General features: G+C 37.2%; 2 protein-coding genes across 19 annotated transcripts; one reads left to right on the top strand and one right to left on the bottom strand.

Moving 5' to 3' along the window:
* Nucleotides 1–3,522: 3,522 nt before the first annotated feature.
* Nucleotides 3,523–19,722, bottom strand: LOC117928929 (putative disease resistance protein RGA4). Of its 18 annotated transcripts, none has more exons than XM_034849057.1 (17): nt 16,447–19,722; nt 15,454–15,651; nt 14,249–14,579; nt 14,061–14,124; nt 13,103–13,878; nt 12,124–12,433; nt 6,571–6,913; nt 6,416–6,441; nt 6,223–6,298; nt 5,775–6,132; nt 5,225–5,459; nt 4,941–5,151; nt 4,788–4,852; nt 4,621–4,668; nt 4,426–4,507; nt 4,205–4,330; nt 3,523–4,109 (listed from the first exon to the last, which is right to left on the bottom strand). In XM_034849057.1, exon 1 carries the CDS (start codon nt 19,603–19,605, stop codon nt 16,459–16,461), a length of 3,147 nt encoding a protein of 1,048 aa, XP_034704948.1. In that variant the 5' UTR covers nt 19,606–19,722; the 3' UTR covers nt 3,523–4,109; nt 4,205–4,330; nt 4,426–4,507; nt 4,621–4,668; nt 4,788–4,852; nt 4,941–5,151; nt 5,225–5,459; nt 5,775–6,132; nt 6,223–6,298; nt 6,416–6,441; nt 6,571–6,913; nt 12,124–12,433; nt 13,103–13,878; nt 14,061–14,124; nt 14,249–14,579; nt 15,454–15,651; nt 16,447–16,458. The 18 variants fall into 18 exon arrangements, with proteins under 18 accessions (XP_034704948.1, XP_034704944.1, XP_034704953.1 ...); XM_034849053.1 differs by having other exon boundaries at nt 14,065–14,124; XM_034849062.1 differs by having other exon boundaries at nt 14,061–14,120.
* Nucleotides 19,723–20,579: 857 nt separating this feature from the next.
* Nucleotides 20,580–27,588, top strand: LOC117928927 (DNA topoisomerase 2). Its single transcript, XM_034849047.1, has 19 exons — nt 20,580–21,203; nt 21,793–22,085; nt 22,173–22,239; nt 22,354–22,624; nt 22,710–22,909; nt 22,998–23,207; nt 23,319–23,432; nt 23,534–23,644; nt 23,766–23,930; nt 24,031–24,372; nt 24,460–24,593; nt 24,689–25,049; nt 25,141–25,327; nt 25,419–25,468; nt 25,567–25,995; nt 26,087–26,276; nt 26,382–26,446; nt 26,560–26,668; nt 26,825–27,588. Exons 1-19 carry the CDS (start codon nt 20,643–20,645, stop codon nt 27,430–27,432), a joined length of 4,467 nt encoding a protein of 1,488 aa, XP_034704938.1. The 5' UTR covers nt 20,580–20,642; the 3' UTR covers nt 27,433–27,588.
* Nucleotides 27,589–27,865: the final 277 nt, after the last annotated feature.

Here is a 27,865-nt window from a genome sequence, read left to right as displayed (position 1 = left end):
TCAATACATTAATTTTAATTTTGTTAAATATGCTAGGGAATGTCATTATTTGAAAAATGTAATAAAAGTTTGAGAAGTGGGATAAAATTTAAAAATCACAGTCCTCCCTTATGGAAACTTTAGATACAACTTCTAAAATTTGTTAGAAATTTATATATATATTATTTAATTTTTATATAGAAGAAGAAAAATAAGTAAAATGTATTTGAAGAAACATATAATAATAATTTATTAATTTTAAAACTTTTTTTAAAAAAAAAAAAATCTTCACTTCTTATCTTATTTTTTTCTTCCTCCGATCTTTTAAATTTTCTTAAATATACTATCACATAATCACCTCTGCCCTACAAGTTGGGAAGCATGCTACAGAATGACAATTTTTTTTTTGGGACTTATCTCAAACTTGGAAGAAGTTAAGAAATAACATTAATATGGAAAACATCGAAACATAAACAAATCTTAATACAAGTACAAATAGCAAATACTATATTTTCATGGTTCACAACTATATTAGGTATGTCCATAGTGGAAAAAGAAACTTGCACCCAACAATTGGAAAAAAAAAAAAAAAATACAAGAGACTAGAAGGGTAGAAGTTTGATTCAAAATTACAATTTTCAAAATAGAATAGTGTTGACACCCAACAATATACCAATTAAAGTATTTGGTACTCTCCAAATCCCAATGGCCCAAACAAAACACACAACATAGGGCCACATGCAAATAAGTCTAATACAAGCCTTAGCCCTTTCTTGTTGATATGACTTATAAGAGATGTTTACAGTAGGAACTTTGGTTCTCATGTTCTCGTTTATAGCAATTGGATTGACAAGCTGTAGCTGGTGAAAAAGGGGTGGCACTGTTGTCGATTTCTCCAACCATGGCAGTGAACAAGCTTCTAATGCAACCATTGGTCAAGGAGGGTGGCAGCTTCTCTGCCAAACGATGCTTGGTGGGCATGGGTGGTGACAAGGATTGGCTGAGGGAGCGGCAGTGGCTCTGGCTGTGACCAATTCTGAAGTCCTGATGACAATGGGGAGGAGTTAATAAGTGACAAAGAATTAGAAGTGGGATGATCAGAGCTTAGAAGTAGACCAACTCCCAATGTTTTAGCACATGAATAATGTCTTGACTATATGTTATAACAGCCTTCCAAATAATATATGTACTCAAATCTTTTTCTAAAATTCTGATATTAAAAGAAAAGTGTAAGAATAAAGTAAGAAAAAACATCAATAAAAATTGTGTTTATGTATTAACAACAGGACTGCAAATACTAGTTCTTTGCAAAATAAAAAAAGTTACAATCATCAAAAGGAGGAAAAAAGGTGGTATCGCAAATCTGAAATAAATTGTGGATAGCACATTTGAATTAAAAGGAGAGTAGAAATTGATGTATTTTCGTGAAAAATATGAAAGAAAATCAAATATATTAAAATTAATAAAAAAAATTATGTATTTTTAAATTATTTAATTTTTATATAGAGAAGAAAAAATAAGTGAAATAAAGTTTAAATAATATATAAAAATAATTTATTGAATTTAAATCTATTTTTTATTTTTCCTTCAATATTTTTTTCCTTCTACTTTTACTTATATTTTTTTTCCTTTAAATTTTTTGGGAACCAAACATATCCTAAATGAGCATATTCCAATCAGAATAGCATATAAAGGAGCCAAAATAATGACATTCGTTTTTCACATTTTAGCCTTACACTACTATTCATGTTTAAATTCGAGTCTTGCACTACTAATTATCATAGTACTTTATTATATATTATAACGGGAAGCATAACAATGATACTGATGAAAAGGAATTTAAAAATTTTAAGTTGTTATTTTTTTTATGTGCTTTCCATTTTTTTAGATATATTTTCATTTAAAAGTTATATTTTATCCATTAAAAACGAAGTGATATATAGGCATCAGGAGGCGTGCAGAGTTCACAAGTGATAGTTGAGACCAACGGCTAGTTTGACAACTTATTATGCATGCAGAGAGAATCAGGAGCCAACGGCTAGTACAACGGCTAGTATCAGGAGCCGACGGCTAGAACAACTTCGGAGAATCATGCAGCTGTTGAAATCCATTTTAAGTTTCGATTTCAAAAATTAAAATTTTAGTTTAAGAATGAAAAGAATTAAAAAGGTATATGTATAATACAATTTAAAATAATATTAATGTAATATTTAATTTATATAATTTTTATATATATATATATTTAATAGCATGATGTAATATTTCTGTATTTAAAATTTTAAATATTTTAATCATTATTAAAAAGAATAAAAATTTATCTATTAAATTATAAATTATAGAATAGTTTCCAAATAAATGTTAAATGAAACAAAGATATATTAATAGTAAACATTATAATCCAATAAATTTTTTATTTTTTTATTATTTCTGTAAATTAATTACAATGCAAGATATTTTATTAAAATTAAAAAGACATCAGGAGCTATTTTTCTTTTTCAAAAACTAATATTTTGCGGCAAACTCAATTATTAAAATAAAACCCCATATTTATTTATTTATTTGAAATGGGTTTGGACCGTTTGGTAGAGTGATGATGATGTGGGTTGGATGATTGAATTGTGAACGGTGAATTGATGTGAAGTTTCAGGATTTTAAATTCACAGATGTATTGACATTGGGGCCATGTGGGTGCTTTTCTCAACAGAGGAAAAGACTATTTGTTTTTTCTTTTTTGGTTTATAGTGATTTTGTACATGTTATAGCCTGATTTGATCACATACTTGAAATTTGTACATGAGGTTGAATGTAACAATGAATACATTTAACATTCCATTGAGGGTTTGATTGGGCTTATTGGAAATGTGGTCTTCCCCCTTGTAAAATTTGGGTATGTCTAATTTAAATCTAGCATTAAGTATTGTTAAATTTTCCATATTTTATTTGGAATGCATGAACACTCACCCTATAACAAATAGAGATAGAAACGGTGTTCTCTTTCATGTCACCTTTTTACTTCCATCAAAATTTAATAATGAGATAAAAAAAACTTATTAACTTTTAAATTTTTTAATTGAAAAAAAAAAAGTGAACAAAATTGACTGTAGCAGTCAGATCCCCAGTGCCCAATCTACACCATACATTTCAAATCCTGAGCAAATTTCAAATTCAAACTCCAAGCCCAGACTACCATTAACCTATTCCATTCTCTCTACAAATCACAAACACTAGACACCATCACTATATCTCTCCCCCACTCAATCTCCTTCATTTCCACACCATGGTTGTTGATAAGATTAGACGCTTCCTTTAGAGTCAAGTAAATTTACGAGCAAGGGAGCGTAAATTGTTGAGAGATGGAGTCTCTTCTGGAAGTGATAAGAGGCTGCCACTATCCAACTTAGGAAAGTTGCCAAACTAGAACAGTATGCAATCTTTACCAAATATTGTTTTCTATTGCTACACAAGTTGTTCATACACTTTTGAAATAGACTAGTATTAGAAATGAACCCATATGAAGAACAAACAAACAAGTCAACCTCATCATTGAAGAAACATAAAAGAACTGGTATATTAGAAGGGTGGAAACTATAACCCACGATGATCAAGAGACCACAAAATGAGAAACAAACATCTGAATAACATTTTGTAGTAGATGAGATGCCCAAACCGGAAAAAAAGATCCAACAGCTCTCCGTGAAAAAAAGAAAAAAACAATTACTTGAAAAAAGAAACAACATAAAACTTCAATTGGGAAAGTGGGAAGGAGAATGGAAACAAAGAAGTCACTCTTCAATTATACAAATCTATGAGTTTATGGCAGGAGCAGAAAGAGAAAGAAAGAGAGATTGTGGCAGGAATGAGTCTTGTTACTATAGCTCTACTGTAGCCCTCTGAGTTTCTCCAACTTTTGAGTTAGTGCACTTTCCAGAATATATAGGAAGAACTTGTCTGACAAATTCTCCTTATTTTTTCCCACTCCCAAACTAAATTGCCTTTCAATGAAAATGAAGAAGAAGAAGCACCATCACTGTTAGCCATTCACTCCAAGGCATTTAGATGCCCAAGATGGAGAAGAGAGTTAACCACACTATTCAACAATATGTGCCCTTGTTCACGTTGTTGCTACTCTCCTGACATGTAAGAATATAAAAAATCAGAAATCCTACTAAACAATTGCACAAGTAATGAACAATCAAAAGCAAAAAGAGGGGTATGAAGCATAAACCTGAATAATTAAGGCAGATTATAGACTGCATGCTAAGCCTAAAGAGAGCATAACTTGGGAGTATGATGCAAGTGAACTAATTCTTTCCATATGCACAAGCCATCCATAACATGTCAACATTTGTTTCTGAAATATTAAATAATATTCAGCCAATCCTCAAGGTGGGAACATAAATAATTTGTCCAGAAACCGGACTGGAGAATTATAGGCAAGGTTCTTACTCCATGAGAAAGAGAACTCCAAAGAAAACACTCTACAAAGATTGGATTCACCAGCATATGTATAGGTACATCGTCAAGTAAGCTGTCCAATCAAATACATCATTAGTAATACTGCACTTGAGCAACTTGCTTATCCAGCAGGAAATTATACAATCCTAAGTTATAATACTATACAAGGGCATAGGTCCAGCGCACCTGAAGATCTGCTGGCTTATGCACTTCAATATGTTGTTGTTCTATTGCCTAGAAGAACCAAAGTACAAGAATTAAAATCTGGCCTAATTGTTTTTACCAATTTGGTTGCCAAGTAATAAAAGCTATAAAGACATTTTGGCAAGTGGCAAAAGGTTAGAATGACAAACCTGAATAATAAAGACATACTGATGCAAGTGAACTTCCTCATTCCATATGCATCATTCGTCCATAACTTGTAAAGTAAGAAATAGAGCAGATTAATTGTAAAATAAGAAATTAAGCAAACATCAAAGTCAGGAAAAACAATTGGCATTGCAAACCTGAAATATGCTGTGGATAGTGCACTTGAATTAAAGGAGAGGTCTTTCGCGAATTAGCCATCTGTGACTAGTAGATATGAGTCCTTGGGACATTAGAAGTTATTAGGCCAGTCTAAGGTTGCCTCCTTTTGGTATCCCTTCAGGCAGAGATTTCAAACTTGGAAACAAACAACAGCAAGCCCTGTGATGTGAATTATCTACCCTGTATATACTGAAGCACAATCCCAAACTGTTAGATTTTCTAGCGTAACACCAGACTATAAGTCTTAGGGGGAGACATCAACCTTGCATAAGATGAATCCATATTTGGCACAACCTCTCAAGTCCTTGGAATTGCATGTGAACTTCATCCTCATTATCCAACAAAAGAATGCAAATGAAGAAAATATTGTTGTAGCATACAGATCTAGATCCTTCATATACAGATGCAATGGCATGGATGTCAACTTAGGGAGAATGAATGTTGTTGTTGTATATATGTTCCTTGCTCAAGTGGTACATTGTTGTTCAGGTTCTGCTCTACATGAGAATAAAACATGAGGGCTCAAATTAAAGTAAAACAATTTTCTACTCAGCATTAATACTATACAAGAAATAAAGAATAGTCCTCACACCAACACCAACGCAAATGAATGATGATGATGAAATTTTCCTTCAGTTTTTCAAAAGGGAATCTCAACACCATGAAGTGTGTGAGTTTTGCATATGATTTTCTTCAGATAATCTAGGGATTTCAGAATTCCTTTCTATCATCATCAATATACATCATCAGATAATCAGAATATTGTATTTTGAGAAAATAAAATCCACGAAACATTTACGTTGATACTTCACCTACTATTTCAAATCTTCATCATTCACAATCAAACCATGGAGGTGTGGGCAGTGCCTCTGGTGTCAAGGATGAGAGGAGAAGAAGGGTGGTGAATGAGTCAACTTGGAAAAATGAGTGAGCTTGACTCAGTCTCTACATGGCAGAATTAGAATGAATACAAGGGTTAACTGTCTCCCATATTTGATTTCAAATGTCTTCAAGAAAATCCTTTCCTAGAAATACAAGAAATGGCAGTAGGAGAAGCGTGAAAAAACCACTAATAAGAGGGATGAAAGTATACCATCCAACATGAGGCGATATTCAAGTACAAACTCTTCCAAAGGCATTGATCAAACTTGTGGACACCTATAATTCACCCTGAAATAAAAAATGTGGGTAATGTCAAAATTACAAAAATAATTCCTTCACAAACATATAAAATGATAATATGAGATATTGGTGAGATACTTTTCAAGCATCTTCAATCATATTAGACATACAACAACCTCTCGGATGAAGCACATTCTCTATCATTTTGAGAATCCTGATATTAAAAACAAAAGAAACTAAAACAAATAAGAAATAATTATTAAAAAGTAGAAAATTATAATTTTTAATATAGAAACACAATGACAAAGAACACACTAAGGGACAATTTTACACTCTTTATCTTGTAACTTGTTTCTCCTGTAAAATGAAGAACAAAGGAAGGAAGAAAGAAATTATTATCCTCTCATATCATAGATGCAAATGAAGCAGCTATCAAAAGTAGGAAAACAGTTTAGATTTGTAGACCAGAAATATATTGTGACTAACATGCTTGAACTGAGGAGATGGAAGTCCTTCACGCATTTGCAATTTGTCACTAGATATGAATTTCTGGGACATGAGAAGCCATTTGGCCAATCAGATACGGCCTCCTTTTAGCATCCCTTCTGGCAATGATTTCAAGCTTGACAATAAATGATAACAAGCTTAGTGAAGTGAAGTAAGACTCTAGTCTACTGTAGTCAACAACCGATCAAGTAGCATCCTAAGGTGTTAGATTCCCAGAGCATTCACATGCTCAAGCCCTTGAGAGAAGCATCAACTTTGGACAAGGTCAAGTGCTAAAAATTGCATGTTATCTTCATCCTTGTTCTCTAACAAAAGAATCTACCTGCAACAAAAAAAACTCAAAGTTTCCATGTATAAGAATGGAGACAAATCTCCGACATTATTCAATATTGGATATCTATGTTGAATATAATGAATTTATAGTGTACAATCTTTCCTTTTTTTAATATAGGTCACATGTATGGTAGTTAGGACTCCTAGCCTTGTATATATATATTTTCTCAATTGTAAGTAGATACTACATGAATGAGAATCAAGGTTTTCTTCTCTCTCTCTCTTAACATGGTATCAAAGCCAAGGGAGAAAACCTAATTCTTTCCAATTTCCCCGTGTCATCAATTCCGGGAAACCTTCCTGTGACCGTGTTTCATTCCGGTCACCTTCCCCAGACCCCAAAGCTTTCCGGTCGGTCGAATCGTCGTCAGAAAACATTCACCACAGGCGACTTTTCCGGCGACACCTTTTTCCGACACCGCAAGGAGCGCTTGGAGGAGATCTCATATTTTTCCCAAAGCACCGGAGCCAGAAAACCACCCACGCGCCGGCCACGCGCGTTTTTCCGGCCGGCGACTGCATCTCATGCGCCAGCGCGTGAGGGCGCGTGAGCCACTTTCCGGCGACGCGCTTCCTCCTCCTTCAAAACCCTAGACCTAACTCCGGTGCCCACAACCCTCGCGTCCTCTTTGTCGTTGCTGCTCCTCACCGCGCCGACGCCGCAGTTCTCCTCCGCTTCTACATCCTCCAGAAGACCCAATTGTTCGCTAAAGCTGAAGTTCATTGCACTCAGAGGAATCTTCAGTTTGACCCCAAATTGAGCGTTTTATTCAATGCTAATCATGGGGTTTCGGTTATTCTTGGTAGTTCATCAGTTCCGTCCTTGGATTATGTGTTTGCTCGCCTCCTTCGTATCTCATCCAGTCAGACTTTGTCATCTGATAGCATTTCAGATTCTTCTGTATTAGTTTCTCACACTACCTCTCGAGGAGGACGCAGTGGTAACCGAGGTAGAGGCCAACGTCCTCATTGCACCTATTGCAATAAACTTGGCCACACTCTCGATCGTTGCTATCAGTTACATGGACGGCCACCTCGCACTGCCCATGTGGCCCAGTCCTCTGATTCTCAGCTGACTCAGCCTCCGAGCTCCTCCGCATCTCAGACATCTCAGGCTTCTGTTGCCTCTGTTGCCCAGTTTGGTAATGCTTCTGCCTGCCTTACCCACACATCTTCTCTTGGACCCTGGATTCTAGATTCTGGAGCTTCTGATCACTTATCTGGTAATAAGGATCTTTTCTCCTCTATTACTACTACCTCTGCTTTACCTACTGTTATCTTAGCTAATGGTTCTCAAACTGTAGCTAAAGGTATTGGTTTAGCCCTTCCTCTGCCTTCTCTACCTCTCACTTCTGTCCTTTATACTCCTGAATGTCCTTTTAATCTTATTTTCATCAGCAAAATCACTCGTACTCTTAATTGCTCTATTACCTTTTCTGATAAATTTGTGACCTTGCAGGACCGGAGTACGGGGAAGACGATTGGCATAGGACGTGAGTCTCAAGGCCTCTATCACCTCACCTCGGATTCATCTCCTGCAGTTTGCATTTCCACTGATGCTCCTCTCCTCATTCACAGTCGTTTGGGCCACCCTAGTCTCTCCAAGTTCCAGAAGATGGTCCCTCGTTTTTCCACTTTGTTGTCGCTTTCGTGTGAGTCATGTCAGCTTGGGAAACATACTCGTGTCTCGTTCCCAAAGCGTTTGAATAATCGGGCAAAGTCTCATTTTGAGCTTGTCCACACTGATATTTGGGGTCCTTGTCGGACTGCGTCTACTTTAGGATTTCAGTATTTTGTCACTTTCATTGATGACTATTCTCGATATACTTGGTTATTTTTAATGAAAAATCGAGCTGAGTTATTCTCTATTTTCCAGAAATTTTATGTTGAAATCCAGACCCAGTTCAATATTTCTATTCGTGTGTTACGCAGTGATAATGCCAGGGAATATTTTTCAGCCTCATTTACTTCATTTATGTCTCATCATGGGATTCTTCATCAGTCTTCTTGTGCTCATACTCCTCAACAAAATGGGGTAGCTGAACGCAAGAATCGACATTTTGTTGAGACAGCTCGTACTATCCTCCTCCATAGTAATGTTCCTTTTCGTTTTTGGGGGGACGTTGTTTTTACCGCTTGTTATTTGATTAATCGTATGCCCTCCTCTGTTTTACATGATCAAACTCCTCATTTTCTTCTCTTCCCTGACCAACCACTTTATTTCCTTCCTCCTCGTGTCTTTGGTTGTACTTGCTTTGTTCATATTCTCACTCCTGGACAGGACAAGCTTTCCGCCAAAGCCATGAAGTGCCTCTTCTTGGGATATTCCAGACTTCAGAAGGGTTATCGTTGTTATTCCCTTGAGACTCATCGATACTTTATCTCCGCTGATGTCACTTTCTTTGAGGACTCACCATTTTTTTCCACCACTTCTGAGTCTCTTCCTGTTTCTGAAGTCTTACCCCTTCCCATTGTCTCCCCATTTGTTGTTGTGCCTCCTCGACCACTTCAAGTTTATCATCGTCGCCCCCGTGTCGCTGCTCCTCTCCCTTTTGCTGAGGCACCTGCTGACTCACTTCCTATCCCTTCTGCTTCTCCTGCCCCGGCTCTGCCTTTTCCTGATGATTTACCCATTGCTATTCGAAAAGGTACTCGCTCTACTCATAATCCTCATCCTATTTACAATTTTTTGAGTTATCATCGATTATCTTTACCCTATTCTGCTTTTGTTTCTGCTATATCCTCGGTTTCTCTTCCAAAGAGCATCCATGAAACTCTTTCCCATCCAGGCTGGCAACAGGCAATGGTGGATGAAATGGATGCTCTGCACTCTAATGGCACTTGGGATCTTGTTGTTTTACCCTCTGGTAAATCTAGAGTTGGCTGTCGTTGGGTCTATGCAGTTAAGGTTGGTCCTGATGGTCAAGTTGATCGCCTTAAGGCCCGCTTAGTTGCTAAAGGCTATACTCAGGTTTATGGTTCTGATTATGGTGACACATTCTCCCCTGTTGCCAAGATTGCTTCTGTCCGCTTGCTTCTCTCCATGGCTACTATGTGTTCTTGGCCTTTTTATTAGTTGGATATTAAAAATGTCTTCCTTCATGGTGATCTTGCCGAGGAAGTTTATATGGAGCAACCTCCTGGTTTTGTTGCTCAGGGGGAGTCTGGTTTAGTGTGCAGGTTATGTCGTTCTCTATATGGCTTGAAACAATCTCCTCGAGCATGGTTTGGTCGTTTTAGTTCTGTTGTTCAAGAGTTTGGCATGCTTCGCAGTACAGCAGACCATTCAGTTTTCTATCATCATAACTCCTTGGGGCAGTGTATTTATCTGGTTGTTTATGTGGACGACATCGTCATTACAGGCAGTGATCAGGATGGTATTCAGAAACTAAAGCAACATCTTTTTACCCACTTTCAGACCAAAGACTTGGGGAAACTCAAGTATTTCTTGGGAATTGAGATAGCTCAATCCAGTTCCAGTGTAGTCCTTTCCCAAAGGAAGTATGCTTTAGACATCCTGGAAGAAACTGGTATGTTAGACTGTAAACCGATAGACACACCTATGGATCCGAATGTCAAACTTGTACCAGGACAGGGGGAGCCTTTAGGAGACCCTGGGAGATATCGACGGCTCGTAGGTAAATTGAACTATTTCACCATTACTCGTCCAGACATTTCTTTTCCTGTGAGTGTTGTTAGTCAATTCCTACAGTCACCATGTGATAGCCATTGGGATGCCGTAATCCGCATTCTTCGATATATCAAAAGTACACCAAGCCAAGGTGTGTTGTACGAGAACAGAGGTCATACTCAGGTTGTTGGTTACACAGATGTAGATTGGGCTGGCTCACCCACAGATAGAAGTTCCACTTTAGGATACTGTGTTTTTATTGGAGGTAATCTAATATCTTAGAAGAGTAAGAAACAAGATGTAGTGGCCAGATCTAGTGCTGAAGTTGAGTATCGAGCTATGGCTTTGGCAACATGTGAACTCATATGGTTGAGACATCTTCTTCGAGAGTTGAGATTTGGAAAGGATGAACAGATGAAACTCATCTGTGATAACCAGGCCGCATTACATATTGCATCCAATCCAGTCTTTCATGAAAGGACCAAACATATTGAAGTTGACTGTCACTTCATTAGAAAGAAGATCGCATCAAGATGTGTTGCTACAAGTTTTGTTAATTCAAATGATCAACTAGCAGACATCTTCACTATCTCTCAGAGGTCCTAGGATTAAATACATTTGTAACAAGCTTGGTGCATATGACGTATATGCTCCAGCTTGAGGGGGAGTGTTGAATATAATGAATTTATAGTGTACAATCTTTCCTTTTTTTAATATAGGTCACATGTATGGTAGTTAGGACTCCTAGCCTTGTATATATATATTTTCTCAATTGTAAGTAGACACTACATGAATGAGAATCAAGGTTTTCTTCTCTCTCTCTCTTAACAATCTAGACTCCATAAAAATAAACAATGACAAGTCATGCCTACCGAAACTAAGAATTGAGGTGTTATAAAGATCTAAGATCAAGACATGTAAAGACTCAATCATCTTCAAACTGTGCACCTGTGTGAAGGAATATGAGTATGTTAAGCCTTGGATTGAGGCCATACACATGGCATTATCTTAGGAGCTCACCTACAGAGCTACTTGTGATCAAAGTAGCCTGAAATGAGGAAGTAAAGGGAAGGACACGTGGTGAAGATGGGTATTGCTGAGGAGCTTTTTGTGTGGAGGTGAAGCTGTGTATTTGCCTATAAAAGGAGACAAGAATGAACAGAGAAAGAACTTTTACTTTTTAAATGGAACTATGGAAGAGAGAGAACCTTTGGACCTCTAGAAACGACTTCTACTCTTCTGGGAACTTTATTTCTTGGGTTTTTTGTAGAGCTCCTGTGTAGAAAGGGGAAATATGAGTTTGAGAAGGTTCCATTCTGGGAAACAGAGAGTGAATTAAGGAGAGATCTCAATTTCAGTCTGGGTTCTACCTTTTTTAGTGAAATCTTAGAATGGAGTTGTGAGGAGGTTGTAACTGTTACAACTGGGGATTGCAATAGCTTCCTTGGTTATAATTCTTCTCCTTATGGTAAACCTCAATCCGAGGCTTAATGTCTTTTCAGGAAGAGATGTTATACAGAACTAAATCAGCTCAAGACAAATCAGAAGACAAGGAAATCAGGGAGTACCGAATCTTGGTGTTGTTGCATGCTCTGCCAGTGATACTACCTTTCAACCATGTCTTGAAGTTTCTCCAACTTTTGAGTTTCTCCATCATGGCAGGAATAGGAAGAATGGTCCTACAAATTCTTCTTGTTTGCTGCTCTTCCTAAACCAGATTGCCTCTCAATGAAAATGAAGAAGATACGATCCTGTTATCTATATGCTCCAGAACATTTAGATTCCCAAGATCCAAAGACTTGAGAGAAGAGAATTAACTGGCTATTAGATGGATTCAGTAAAATTTGCTTCCTGCTCGAGTGGTATGCTGTCGTTTTACTGCAAATGAGAATCAAAATATCAGAACTCTAAGTAAGGCATAACAATACTTTTAAACATGTTAAATAAAAGGGAAAAATTGATCAGAAGAAAAAAGAGAGAAACGAATGGAAACCTGAATAATAAAGACTTCCTATTGATGGCATGCAAAGCCTAAAGAAAGCATATGGTGAGAGCATGATGCCAAATTTGAGGAAGATTTTTAAACTGTACTAATCTAAGTATGTTTACACAAAAAGAAATATGAAACAATTACTCTGTCCAACAACAACCCTTTTACATAATTACAAGCATGATCTCTAACCTATTCGACCAAATTACAATTCATAATATCGGATAGGACCAACATAATATCAAGTCTTTTTTCTATTTTGTGTTTTGGTTAATTAGAGTGATATCTTCAAAATTTACAAAAAGCACAGTTTCTTGTTAAACAGAAATATAAACAAGAGTAAAAGACTCTTAATAGATTAGTATTGTGAACCAGAAATACATTATGGATATCATTATAAATTGATATTTTGACAGACAGCAAAAGCATTGCAGATTTGTATTAATGGGCTGTATAGGTACACACACAATAGGGTATAACACTCTTAGCATAACAATGATTGTAAAATAACAAGAAATGAAGCAATCAAAAGTAGGAGAAAAGGTTGGATTGCAAACCTGAAATATATTGTGGATGACACCATTGAAGAGCAGGCATACCTTCTGATGGCTCCTCACTATCATCTTGTGATGGCTCCTTAACATCACCTTTAGGAATATGAGAAATCTTAAGCCAATCTTTACCTATTTCCTTCTGCAACTAGACCAGAACAGTTACCAATTGCGAGAGTTTCCAGAGTGGTAGCATGTTGAAGCCCCCTCGGGAGACAAATGAACTTCGGAATTGATACAATTTCTGGGAATTGCACGTAAACTTCTAAGACCTTGAAATTGCTTGACAGTGTCATCATCATCCTCCTTGTCTAAAAAACCAAGCTTCCTGAAGTATGGAGTATTCAAGATCTCAAGTGCAGTGAGATATTGAATCCCATGACAGAAAGATGTCAGACCATGACAATCCATGATTGACAAATCGTTGAGACAAGTGAGGGATCACAGTCGTTTATCAAGCTGAGATATCTGATCACCTCTTCTACAAACATCCAGCATCTTTAATGAAGAAGAGGCAAACATTATCTACCACAATAGCTCCTTACTGACATCACAAAGGATGCCAATCTAAATGAGAAAGAGAAGAAGATGATCAAGATATTGCGAAGGATGTCAAGTTACGGCAATCATTGATCTCTGATTCTGAAAGGCAAGGAAATGCAGGACCTTGTTCTGTTGCTATGTCTCTCCTCCACCACTCTTCCAATTCAGGAACTAGAAGATTTGGAGTCCTTTAAAAGAAGCGAAGAATCGCATTGCTGATGAAGACTCCTTCATGTATTCTAGCACAATTAGATTCAATATCTCAGTTAGCAAATGAATATGAAGAGATAAATGATTAAGAACAAAAAAAAAAAAATGAAGTTGTAAGCCTGAATCTAGTCTGCCAAAGTCAGAAAATGAGCACAATCCTGAAGTATTAGATTTTTTTGCAATAACATGTTGAAGTCCTTGGGATAGGTACCAACCTTGCATAAGGTGAATACATATTTGGCACAACCTCTCAAGTCCTATGAACTGGATGCTATCTTCATCAAAAAAAAATTGACTTAAAAAATTTTCCTAGGACAAGGATATAGAATTCACAATCACTAATGTCTACACTTAGGATATCTAGACTTGGACAAATGGATAATGATGTACTATACTTACCAAAAATCAAGAGAGAAGTGAGGTGTTGCTGCCCTTTTTCTAGAACAGATGTCAGATCCTTTTACACCTTCAATATGCATAAACTTTACCAGCAAGAAGGGAGTAAAGATACTGTTGATCCTCAAGACACTCATGAGATGACATGGATGGCAGCTCAGGGAGTATAGAAAGAAAATGAAATCATGGCAGGAATGAAGGTCGTTCTTGTTGTTCTGGCAGTGCACCAGCCCCTCCACCGTTTGTTCAAGTTTTTCAAACTTTTAAGTTTTTCCATCAAGGTAGGAATGAGACGAATGATTCTCTAATAATTCTCCTTGTTTCAACCCCTCCTCTGAAACAAATTATAACAATTTTTAACAAATCAAAAAAGGGAAAATAAATTACCAAAAGCAAAAGAGAGGAATGATTGTAATACTGTACGTAGAGTATAATATTTTTAGAAGATAGAATGTAAAATAGTTAATCTAAGAAAATTTCCAAACCTAAAGAATACAAACACCAAGTAACTAGACATTTTGGAAAACAACTACCAACAATTGATATCTTTGAAGGAATGATGAATTTTAATATGTAATGATCTAAGCATTGTATAGGGCAGATGGCGAGCAAGAAAAAATGAGATGAAAGTATTGCCAAGGGTGTCAAGTTAGTGCTACAGTTGACCTCTAATTTAAAAAGATGAGGAAAGGAAAGCAAACTCAATGATGTCAAGTGATGGCATTCTATGATACATATCTAATTGAGAAAGGCAAGGAGATGAAGGCAAATTCAATGTTGTCAAGTGATGACATTTTCTGATATCTAATTGAGAAAGACAAGGAAATGAGGATGTACTCCACTGCAGTAAGATTCTCAAGTTCCAAAACTTGTAAAGAAGGAAGTTTGACCATACATATAGTGGTGGAACCATATCACTGACACAGCCTCTTCATCCGCCTTATTGGCAAGTGGTTTTGGGCACCTCAATTGCGGCAGACACCAGTGATCTGTCCCCCACCAATAATTAGGCTTCCCTAATATAATCTCAAGCATTGAAGGTATTGCTTTCCGTTATATTTTCTTCCTTGGATTTCAAACTACTAGTGTTAATGTATTTGATAATTACAGAACATATTTGTAAACAAAGTCCAACCAACTAAAAGTTTTTATAGAAAAATCACAAAGATAGATCCATCAAAAGTGGGAAAAGATGTAGCATTGCAAACCTGAAACTTATGGATGGCATGCTTGAATCAAATGGAGCAGAATTCCTTCATCCAGCAGTGCATGATAGAATGTCAATAAGAGTTGTAAGGACAGGAGCAATCTTAGGCCAATCTGCATCCATTTCTTTATGGCATCTTCCTTACAAGAGCAAACAATTGAAGATTACAACAATGACAAGGGGCTGAATGGATGAATCCCTTCTAGCATTTCAACACAAGACATTCACCAATTAAAACTTTAATCCTATGTTTGGTTTCATGAGAGTACTAATGAGAGGAAAATTAATGTTAAGAAAAATGATTTTATCATGTTTAGGTTATCATGAAAAATACAAAAGCAAATCAAATTTAATTAAAATTAGTTAGAAACTTATGCATTTTTAAATTATTTAATCTTTATATAAAAAAAATAGTTTGTTATTTTTAAATCTATTTTTTATTTTCTTTATGTTTTTTCTTTCTATTTTCTTTAAAAATATTTGATTAAACAGGATGAAATAATCCTCAAATTATGAATCTAACCCTTCTCATGTTTTTATTTGAAAAGTAACCTATTTTTTACATAAATGTCATTTATTATTTCAAGTATTTACATGTAGGTTTTTTAAAAAAAATGTTATTTTTATAAGAAAATAGCCAGGTCATTTTTGTCAAAATGAGACCAAAAAAAAAAATGAAAGGTTAAATTTTAAAATTTGGGTTTTTATGGACCCTTTTAATCGAATAACTCTTTTCTTTACCTCATATTTTCCCTCAAAATTTTAAAGTATCAAACACAAAGCTTAGAGTAAATGTAAAATTTTCAAAGAAACATAATTACTTAAGAATTTATTTAAAAATACAAAATTTTGAAATTCAATAGATCAAAAATTGTTATCAAACAAATAAAGTGTGAAAATGAATAAAACAATATGATTGTAAATAGAGAAAATTGATTGTAAATTAATAAAAATGAAGCCATAAAAAATGAGAAGAACGGTTGGCATTTCAGACCTGAGATATATCTTAGCGGATTTCAATTGTTGGAATATGAGCAATCTTGGACCGATCTTCAAGCTTGAATCTACGGCACCCCCAAATTTCCAGCACTGAAAGGGAAGTTAGGCTGCTTATCCAGTCAGGTAAAGTGGTGAAATCATCACAATAAGTAATTGAGAGAGTTTCCAGTGTGGTAACATGTTGAAGCCCCTTTGGGAGAGACACCAAGTTTGGAATTCCCTTAATAGATAGTTCACGCAAGCCTCTAAGGCGTTGAATCCCTTGAAACAGAGACATTAGTTCATGACAAAGCCCAATTTCCAAAGACTTGAGAGAAGTGAGGTGTTGTAGACGATCATCTGGCAGAGATACCAGATCATATATGGACCAAACATGCAGAGACTTCAATGAAGAAGAGACCAAAATTATCCGCCATAGTATCTCCTCACGGACTCCACGCAGGTTTAGTTCCTCAAGACAAGGTAAAGAAGACAGTTGCAAGGATTCCAAGCAACTGCAATTCTCGATATCTAATTTAGAAAGACGAGGGGATGAAAGCAGTTTGAAGGATGTCAACCTACCACAATCTTGGACTTTTAATAGGGAAAGAAGGGGAGATGAAAGCAGTTGGAAGGTTGTTAACTGATCACACTCACGGATCTGTAATTGAGAAAGAGAAGGACACGAAAGAGCTTGCTCTCCTGCTATCTCCCTCCTATACCATTCCTTGAAATGACGCAACCCATAGAGGGTGAGTGTTTTAAGAGATGGCAAGAATGGCTCTGATGATGAAGAGTTTTCCAACATGTATTCCACATTAAGAAATTTAAGATCCAGATGCTGGAGAGAAGGCAGAATGGAACTCATCCAACCGGGAAACTTCACACCTGTGTAACCATACATGCGGAGCTCCTTTAGATTTGGGTGTGGCTGCAGGCCTTCCATCACCAACTCACAATCCTCTCCATTCGGGTTGTCTTCCCCCCGCCCCCACCCCCAGTGTAAATTCAAGGACTGAAGGTAGCGTTTTTCCTTCAAGTTTGCTTCTTTGGATTCTAATGCCCCACCCTTTACCCTCTGAAGATTTCTAATCTCTAGCCCTCCTCTCAGATTGTTAAGGCATTTCAATTCATTCAGCCTACCTATTCCCTTACGGTCACCTTTCCCAATAACAAATAATGGTAGGGTCTGAAGCATAGTCAATTCTCCCAATCTACAAGGCATATAATCCAATTCCCAGCATCCATCTATCTCGAGGTGCCTCAAGTTGATCATTTTTCTCATATTTCTTGGCAATTCTTTAAGAGAACCACATTCCGAGAGTTTCAATGTCTGCAGGTTTTGTAAGCTTGTAATTCCACTAGGAAGTACCTCAAATCCACCGCAAGAAAGGTCGAGATATCTCAAATGAACCAATTTACCTAAAGACTTTGGCAGCTTTTCACTAAACTTAGATAAGTCCAACACTCGTAGACACCTGCAATTTGGAATAAGTGTATTCACTGTAGAAACAACATTGTGACCAAGTTGAAAATAAATTTTAGAGAGCTTAAATAAGGTTCTTATGGGTTTTGCCTTTAAGACCTTCATTTTCGGACTCCATTGGTCGTCGAATGACACATGATGAACTCTTTCCAACATATTTTTCACATCATCTGTCAAAATAATGATCTCAAACTTTACAACAAATTGTGCTAGATCATGGATAAGGTCATGCATTTTACAACTTAATATATTATTGTTATCATCTTTTTCAATATCTTGAAACAATGACCGTGATAATAACTCCTCGAAATATTGATCACCAACATCCTCCAAATGGTCATTTCCATTTGAAGGTTGAATGTAACCTTGAGCCATCCATAATTGTACCAACAATTTTCTCTCTATTCTATAGTCTTTTGGAAACAACGCACAATAAGTAAAACATTGTTTCAAATGACTTGGTAAATTATCATAGCTTAACTTTAATACCAATGATATGTTGTTCCCATCTTGAAGCGACATTAGATTTTCATTGGTTTTTATGGACAACCATTGACTTTCTTCGGTTTTAGAATGCAATATTCTTCCTAAAGTTCTAATTACGAGAGGGACTCCATTGCACATTTTTGTGATTTCTTCTCCTATTCTTAAGAGGTTTGGATGTGCATTTTGTTGATCTTCTCCAAATGCTAGACTTTTAAACAAAGCCCAAGATTGACCTTCGTTTAAGCCTTCCAAAACGTATGGGGAATCAATTCCCATAATTGATGCAACTTTAGAGCTTCGAGTGGTCGCTACAACTTTACTCCCCCTAGCACCAACTTTCAACAAAATCCTCAATTGATTCCACTTTTCAGAGTCCTCATTCCAAACATCATCTAGTACCAACAAATACCTTTTTTGAGTCAACTTTTCATGAAGTTTATTTTTTAGTTGATCCAACTCCAAGTTCTCTACATCGCTACCTGTTGCAGATTTTATGATGTTTCTAACTAGGATTTTCACATCAAAATCATCAGAAACACATACCCACAACCTAAGATCAAAATGGTTTACCACCTTCTCATCATTGTATACCAATTGGGCTAAGGTGGTCTTGCCTAAACCACCAATACCAACAATGGCAACAACAGAAAGATTTTCTTCATTGTTTGATTGCAACAATATTTCTATTATCTTCTCTTTGTCTTCATCCCTTCCTTTAATTTCAGACATCAACACAAAAGAGTGGGTCTCTCTCCCCGTATTCCCTACCCGCATGCTAGTTGTCGCCCTTGGAATAAAATTAAACTTAGAGATATCATTTGCAATGTCATCTAGCCTTCCTCTAATATCTTTGATTCCATGACCCATTCTCAAATGAAATGCAACTTGATTTGAAGATGAGAAGAAGCGACTAACCTGTCTTGCCATTCCTCCTCGCCCCAATTCATAGGTTGCAAAGTCATCCAGCAAATCATCCGCATCATAGATGACATCTTTGAACCTCCTCACCCAATTCTCCACTGCATGCTCCCTCTCCTGTCGCTCCTCAGCATCCAGAAGCACAGCTTTGATGGTGGTCAACGTGTCCCCAAGCTTTTTCAGCTCCTTTCTAACACCGCGGGCCAATCCAATTTCTTGGGCAACCAAGGAGCCCAGCTTAGTCAAGATTTCCTCAGCAATGCTGAAAGGGATTTGTTCAGCCATCTTTCAAAGAAACTGAGATGGAGAAGGCCAATGAAAAATTATAAAAGGAGGGGAGTTGAGATAATTGTGAGAGAAATTAGAACAAGAAGGAAAGTAGTGTGAGAGGTGTATGCTCTTAATATATATATGGGCAATGAGAAAAGCATTAGTTCCATAGGGAAGGAAGCAAAGAAAAGCATGTCTTGTTGTAGTAGAAAGGAACAAGTTGGTAGCAAGTACCAAACAAAGAATATAAGCATGCTTTTGTGTCAACCAAGAATATATGTTTGCTTGATATGTATATATCATGTCTCCTAATCAAATAACCTTTTTTTCTGTCTCCATAAATTGAAACTCATTTGTGCTATGGTTCAACCTAACCTAGCCCTTTGTCCAAACCCCAAGTCCACCTTAATTTAATTCTAGTAATAAAAAAATATTTTTTAACAATTAAATTTAATTTATAGTATTAAAATATAAAATTTCAAGAGGTAAAAATTATTTCCAACAAATATACTAAAAATGCAACATGTCAAATTTAATTCTAGAAAAGTTAAAAAAAAAAAAAACAATGATCAAATAAAATCGTAATGAAAGTCATGTATAAAATTTGACTATCGTTTTCTTAATAAGCACCCGAGATCTCGAACCATGAATTATGTTATACATCATTAATCAAATAGATAAAATATATATATAGATAGTTATATATTTTTTTTTTAAAAAAAAAAAGTTAATAATAATAATAAAAGAAGTTGGCCTATTGGACCAAAGCCCAGAACTGAGAAGCTCACATTAGCCCATTAAGTTTGGGCTTTAGCGCTACCTGTGTGTCAGCCTTTTTGACAAATTCAAACTCCACCGTCTGATCCCCAGGGTCCAATCTCCACCGTCCGTTTCAGAGCCCGCCCAAAATTCAAATTCAAACTCCAAATCAGTCGACCGTTAACCTTTTCCCCTTCTCTCTCTATAAATCTTCCTTTCTCTCTCTACAAATCAATAACCCTAGACACCATCTCTGTGTCTCTCTCCCCATCAGTCTCCTCCATTTCCACGCCATGGCTGTCGACAACAAGCTTCCTTTACAGTCCAGCAACAATGCCAACATGCCGGCGAAACCAGCCGGGAAAACCATCGAAGAAACCTACCAGAAGAAGTCTCAGCTGGAGCATATACTCCTTCGACCCGATACCTACATCGGCTCCATCGAGAAGCACACTCAAGCACTCTGGGTTTTCGAGAACAATGAGATGGTTCACCGATCCGTGTCCTATGTTCCGGGTCTTTACAAGATCTTCGACGAGATACTGGTGAATGCGGCGGACAATAAGCAAAGAGACCCGTCGATGGACTCAGTGAAGGTGGTGATCGACGTGGAGAAGAACTGCATCAGTGTGTACAACAATGGGGATGGTGTGCCGGTGGAGATTCACCAGGAGGAGGGGGTGTATGTGCCAGAGATGATTTTTGGGCACTTGTTGACTAGTAGTAATTACGATGATGCGGTGAAGAAGACGACCGGTGGGCGGAATGGGTACGGGGCGAAGCTCACGAATATTTTTTCAACGGAGTTTGTGATCGAGACCGCAGATGGGAAGCGCCAGAAGAAGTATAAGCAGGTATAGCAGTTTTTGGGCTCAGGATTAGGGTTTCTTTATTTTCTTTTGGTTCTTGACTGAGGAGTTCTTTTTTTGGGTTTTACATTTTTGAACTGTAATTTATGATTTTTGAGTTTTGGTTGGTGATTATGGTTTTTTCTGTTTGCACATTTAGGGATTAGGGTTTCTTTATGTGTAGATTAGGGCTTCAATCTTTTAACTTTATGTTTCTTGACTAGAGATTAGGGTTACAATGTTTAAATTTTTGGTTCTTGATTGTCGATTTTTGGTAAGAGAAGTTTAGGGTTTTTGTCTGGGTTTTACCTTTTTTTGAAATGTAATTCTTGATTTGGTCCTTAATCAGGGATTTTTAGGGTTTTTTGTTTCAGTTTCTTGTTCAAATGGATAGTATAATTGGATTTTCTTGTTGTTTTCATGTAATTGTGGTACCCTTAGTTTCATCATTTACCATCTGTTTGGTTGCTGAGAAAGCATATGAAAATTTTTTAATCTTGTGTAGCATGGAGCTTTTTCAGAAGTTTAAGATTGGTAGTTAGTTGTTCTGTTCTTGTTCATGCTAATTATGTAAATTTGGTATTCCGAAATGAAGGTATTCTCAAACAACATGGGAAAGAAATCTGAGCCAGTTATAACAAAGTGCAAGGAGAGAGAAAATTGGACCAAGGTTTCATTCAAACCTGACTTGGCCAAGTTCAACATGGCCCATCTTGAAGATGATGTAGTTGCCTTAATGAAAAAGCGTGTGGTTGACATAGCGGGATGCCTCGGTAAGACAGTGAAGGTTGAGCTAAATGGACAGCGAATCCCTGTGAAATCATTCAGTGACTATGTTAATCTCTATCTGCAGTCTGCTGCCAAATCTAGGCCAGATTCTCTCCCGAGGTAGAACTCTAAGAACTTTCAAGCAAACCATTTGAAATTTCTCTTGTTTTTATGACTTCCCTTACTAGATTCAATTATTTGTACCAGGATTGCAGAAAAAGTAAATGAGAGGTGGGAGATTTGTGTGAGTCTGAGCGAAGGGCAGTTTCAACAGGTAATACTGAGAAAAGTTTAAACTAGAAATATATTTTGAATTAATTCAGCAGTGCAAGCTACTATTTCTCTTATGAAACTTAACATGATTTATGGGGATGAATGATTTGACCAGGTCAGCTTCGTAAATAGTATCGCCACGATCAAGGGTGGGACTCATGTTGATTACGTTACCAACCAGATTGCAAACTTTGTAATGAGTATTGTCAATAAGAAGAACAAGAATGCCAACATCAAAGCTCACACAGTGAAAAATCACTTGTGGGTTTTTGTCAATGCTCTTATTGACAACCCTGCTTTTGATTCTCAAACTAAAGAAACATTGACGATTCGCCAAAGTAGTTTCGGGTCTAAATGTGAGCTCTCACAAGAGTTCTTGAAGAAAGGTACATACCACTGTTTGATTATCAGTATTGTGGAATTCTAGCTATTGCAGGATCTTGTTCATTGTTGTCATTAATCTTGTTGCAGTATCCAAGTCTGGTGTGGTGGAAAGTCTACTCTCATGGGCAGATTATAAGCAGAACAAAGATCTCAAGAAAACTGATGGAACAAAAAGACAGAGGCTTACTGGGATTACCAAGCTAGAGGATGCTAATGATGCTGGAGGGAGGAACTCCGAGAAATGCACCTTGATTTTGACAGAAGGAGACTCAGCTAAGGCTCTTGCAGTAAGTAGTCATGCATATCTTTAGTAGTTCATTTCAGCCTTGAAGTTGGTTCTGCTTTTGGTAAATTTTAACAGAAGTGAATATGCAGATGGCTGGAATTTCTGTTGTGGGCAGAAACCACTATGGCGTGTTCCCATTGAGAGGTAAATTGCTTAATGTGAGGGATGCTCAAAAGAAGCAGATTTTAGAGAATGCAGAAATTCAGAACATCAAGCAGATTCTTGGACTACAGCAAGGGAAGGAGTATGACAGTATCAAGTCATTAAGATATGGTCATTTGATGATAATGACTGATCAGGTTGGCCAAACAATTCCAGTTTTCCTGCTTTACTTGCGACTGTTATTGGCCTTTGCCAATAGAGTAATACGAATCCTTGGTTAACAGTAGTTTATTTCTTCTCTTACACAGGATCATGATGGCTCTCACATCAAAGGACTATTGATAAATTTCATTCATTCATTCTGGCCTTCACTGCTAAAAATTCCATCTTTCTTAGTTGAGTTCATAACACCTATTGTGAAGGTCAGTATCTTTTAGTTTGGTCAGTGTCAGGTTCAGTTTTATCTTGAATGGGTCTTCTTTTAGAAGGAACCATATGTCATTAATATGTATATAATGTACAGGCAACTCATAGAAATGGAAGGGTATTATCCTTTTATTCAATGCCAGAGTATGAATCATGGAAGGAAAGCTTGGGGGGAAATGCAAGTGGTTGGTCAATCAAGTACTATAAGGTTTGTCTCATTGAATTGTGAACAGAACCAATATGGTACTTGTTAACATTGCCCTCTCATCTTCAATCATTAATTATCCTTTACACTAATGTTTGTTCTTTCCTCTTCTGAAACTCCACAGGGGTTGGGAACCAGCACTTCAAAGGAAGGGAAAGAGTACTTCAAGGATCTTGGGAAGCACAAAAAAGATTTCATGTGGGTTGATGAGAAGGACGGAGATGCAATTGAACTTGCTTTCAGTAAGAAGAAGATAGAAGAAAGGAAGAATTGGCTTCGGCAGTTTCAGGTTGGATTTCATTAGATAAATACAGAATTTTGAAATCAAAAGTTGTCATATTTAGAATTTTTCTTCTAATGAAGCTTCATTATCTTCTGGTTTCTCACAGCCTGGAACCTACCTTGATCAGAAGGAGAAACTCATAAAGTACAGTGACTTTGTCAACAAGGAGCTTATATTGTTTTCTATGGCAGATCTTCAGAGGTCTATTCCTTCAATGGTTGATGGCCTAAAACCAGGTCAAAGGAAGATTCTTTTTTGCTCTTTCAAGCGTAACTTCATTAAAGAAGCAAAAATTGCACAGTTTTCTGGTTATGTCTCTGAGCATTCTGCTTACCATCATGGTGAGCAGAGTCTTGCCAGCACCATTATTGGCATGGCACAGGACTTTGTGGGCAGCAACAACATAAACCTTCTTCTACCAAATGGTCAATTTGGAACTCGTCATCAGGTGACTCAAACAAGTTCTGCTTCTTCTACCCCCATGCATCATTTTAACTGTTATTCTTACCTTGTTATGTTTTTAACTTTGTTTTAGGGAGGAAAAGATCATGCAAGTGCAAGGTACATATACACTCGACTTTCTCCAATCACGCGGTTCCTGTTCCCAAAAGATGATGATATCCTACTAGACTACTTAAATGAAGATGGACAATCCATAGAACCTACTTGGTAAGTTTTTTCAGAAAAAAAGGGGAAAGGAAATTAGTAGATGTTAATTAAAGAGGAGCTGTAGATGAACAGAATTATTTTGTTTTGTGATTCAGGTATGTCCCAACTATTCCAATGGTTCTAGTCAATGGAAGTGAAGGCATTGGGACCGGGTGGAGCTCTTCCATCCCAAATTATAACCCAAGAGATATTATTGCGAATGTGAGACGCTTGCTGAATGGTGAGATGATGGAGCCTATGGATCCATGGTACAGAGGATTCAGGGGAACTATTGAGAAAACGGACCCAACAAAGCAAGAATCAGTTGGCTACACTGTTAAAGGAATAATAGAAGAAGTTAATGAGACAACGCTCAGGATTTCAGAGTTGCCCGTCAGGAAATGGACTCAGGATTACAAGGAATTTCTGGAGTCCATTATGACAGGGAATGATAAAATCAAGGATCCTTTCATCAAGGTAAATGATGCATTTATGTTCAATTCTAGATATCATGAAAAGGTGCATTAAAGAGGTTCTTGTTCTCATAAGAAACTTTTTTGGGCTGCAGGATTACAAAGAGCACAATGATGACACAACAGTACACTTTGAAGTTATAATGTCTGAAGAGAACTTGCTCATGGCCAAACAGGAGGGTTTGCTGCAGAAATTCAAGCTCACCACTAAAATCTCCACAAGTAACATGCACCTGTTTGACTCAAATGGCACAATCAAGAAATATGAAACCCCTGAACAGAGTATGAAAAGTGACCTTGTGGTCAAGATTAAGTTAATCTCTCGATATATTACAATCTCATTATACTTACACTTCTTTTTTTCCTTGTATAGTTCTGGAGGAGTTCTTTCATTTGAGACTTGAATTTTATGAGAAAAGAAAGGTAAGTTGGTGTGATCCATAATCATGGAGGTAATACAGAAGCTTTAAGTTTTTAATTTATTGGTGAGAAATAGATTAATTATAAATAATTTCATGCAGAGAGTTCTATTGGACAATCTTGAACTGGAGCTGTTGAAACTGGAAAACAAAGTCAGGTTTATACTTGGGGTTGTGAGAGGAGAGATCATTGTCAGCAACAGAAAAAGAGCTGATCTTTTCCACGAGTTGCATCAGAAAGGTTTCACTCCCTTCCCAAAGAAATCCAAGTCTGTCGAAATTGCTGTTGCTGGGGCAACTGATGATACAGAAGAAGCTGAAGAAAACACGGATGCAGTCAGCAAAGGAGGAGTAAGGGCTACTGATTATGAGTACCTACTGTCAATGGCAATTGGAACCTTGACACTTGAGAAGGTTCAGGAGCTCTGTGCTGACAGGGATAAGCTAAACAAAGGAGTTGATGATTTGAAAAAGGCAACTCCAAAGGCTTTATGGATAACAGATCTTGATGCCCTTGAGAGGGAACTTGATGTATGAATGAAAACCTCACAGCTTCTTTTTTCGTGCTTATTCAAAATTTCGTTCTTGCTGGTTTCTTATCTAATTTTTGTACATTATGTAGGAGCAAGACAAAAATGACGTCCGTGCAGAGGAGACCAGGAAGCAGTTGAAAAGCAGGGTAATGAGTGAAGCTGGTATGAAGGTTTCTAGACAGGCACCAAAGAACCCCCGAAAGAACAATAAGAAGGCCAACAATGCTGAACCTGCTGCTGAAACCATGGATGTGTCAGCTAGCTCTGCAATGGAAATGGGTAAGGACCTGGAATAAATATTATTTGTTGGAAAGCAGAGAGTCAGCTCTCTTCTTTGGAGTTGAGACATTTGATGTATACTAACCTTTGTATATGCTTCATCAGAGAGTGTTCCTGAGGTGGTGAAGCCAAAGGGCAGGGCAGCTCCAAGGAAGGCCCCAGCCAAAAAGGTTGGCTTCATCTTTTAGAGAAAAAAATACACCTTTTCTTTACATAATGCATGGGGACTCTTCCTTTGAAGGGAGCTCTGTAGAACTCATTCTGTTTCAATTCCCTTTTTCAGAAGGAAATGCCCACTTCAGTTCTGAAGGATGAGGATGATGATGAAGTACATGAGTTGAAGGAACGACTTGCTGCTTATAACCTTGAGTCTTCTCCTGATGGATCTGCAGGTAACTTCATCTTGCCTACTGTAATGGTGTCTTCATATCATTATCCTGAGGATTAATTGGGCAGTATTTGAAAACCTAGGTTTTAAAGTTTCCCTGTATGTGGGAATGTCCCTTGGAATTGCCTGACATATGGAAACTTCTTTTCCTTTCTCACAGCTATGGAAGCTGAAGTTCCACAAGTGCCAGCAGCTAGGAAGAAAGAACCCAGCAGAAGGGCTGCAGCACAGAAAAAGCCCTTGGCCTCTTTCACAGAAATTTCTGATGATGATGATGAAGATGACGAAGATTTTGAGGTAGAAGAAGTATCTGCCTCGGACGTAAAAAAGAAGGGAGGCAGAAAACCAGCTGCAAATGCCAAGGCAGCAGCTGCTGCTGCTGCTTCTGCAAAGAACAAGAGAGGAGCAGCCAACAAGCAGCAGCCCCAGCTACTGGGGCAGACACTGCTAACTGAAATCTTCAAACCGGCAGAAACCTTGGGAATCTCTCCAGAGAAGAAGGTGAGGAAGATGAGGGCATCACCATTTAACAAGAAAAGTGGATCTGTGCTGGGCAGTACTGGGGAAGAAGACGAGACAGCTGAAACTGAAGAAAATTCGGGCTCTGCTTCTACTTCAAACAGCTCAGGAGGGGAATCAAATGAAGTTGTGATGCCAGCAAGGACCAGACCACAGAGGGTAAACCGTGTGCAGACAAGGTATGTGGTGAGCGACTCTGAGAGTGACCAACCAACCGATGATTCAGACTTCGATGGAGAAGATGACTAGATATATAGTACAGTAACTGAAAACTGAAATTTGAATCGGGAATTTGGCTTGTTTCCCACTTGAGTTGTAATTGTAGTTGTTGATTATTGGAACCCTAACTGAGTTTAGATCAATGTTTGTACTTTGATCCTAATTCTCCAAATTCACCTCTCACAATTTGTTGGCCGTATTTTATTTTTCTTAATAAAATAATTGTTTTTTACTAAGAAAAAACAATATGTTATTAAAAAATCACTTTATTTTTCACAATAAACGCTTAAAAATTTGCTATTAATTCAAATATTATGGAGCTTTGACCCAAAATAGTGCGTTTTAAAAAAAAATTCCAAAAAATAAAGTTGTTTTTAAAATAATGTCCGATCTAATGCGTCTGTGCCACATAAGCTGTCATGTCATAAAACCGTAGTTGGTGACTACGGTTTTATTTTTCTAA

This window comes from Vitis riparia, chromosome 13, assembly GCF_004353265.1.
Source record: "Vitis riparia cultivar Riparia Gloire de Montpellier isolate 1030 chromosome 13, EGFV_Vit.rip_1.0, whole genome shotgun sequence".
NCBI classification, from domain to species: Eukaryota; Viridiplantae; Streptophyta; class Magnoliopsida; order Vitales; family Vitaceae; genus Vitis; species Vitis riparia.
Note: the sequence above shows the minus strand (reverse complement) of the source record. Positions and strands in the feature narration are given on the sequence as shown.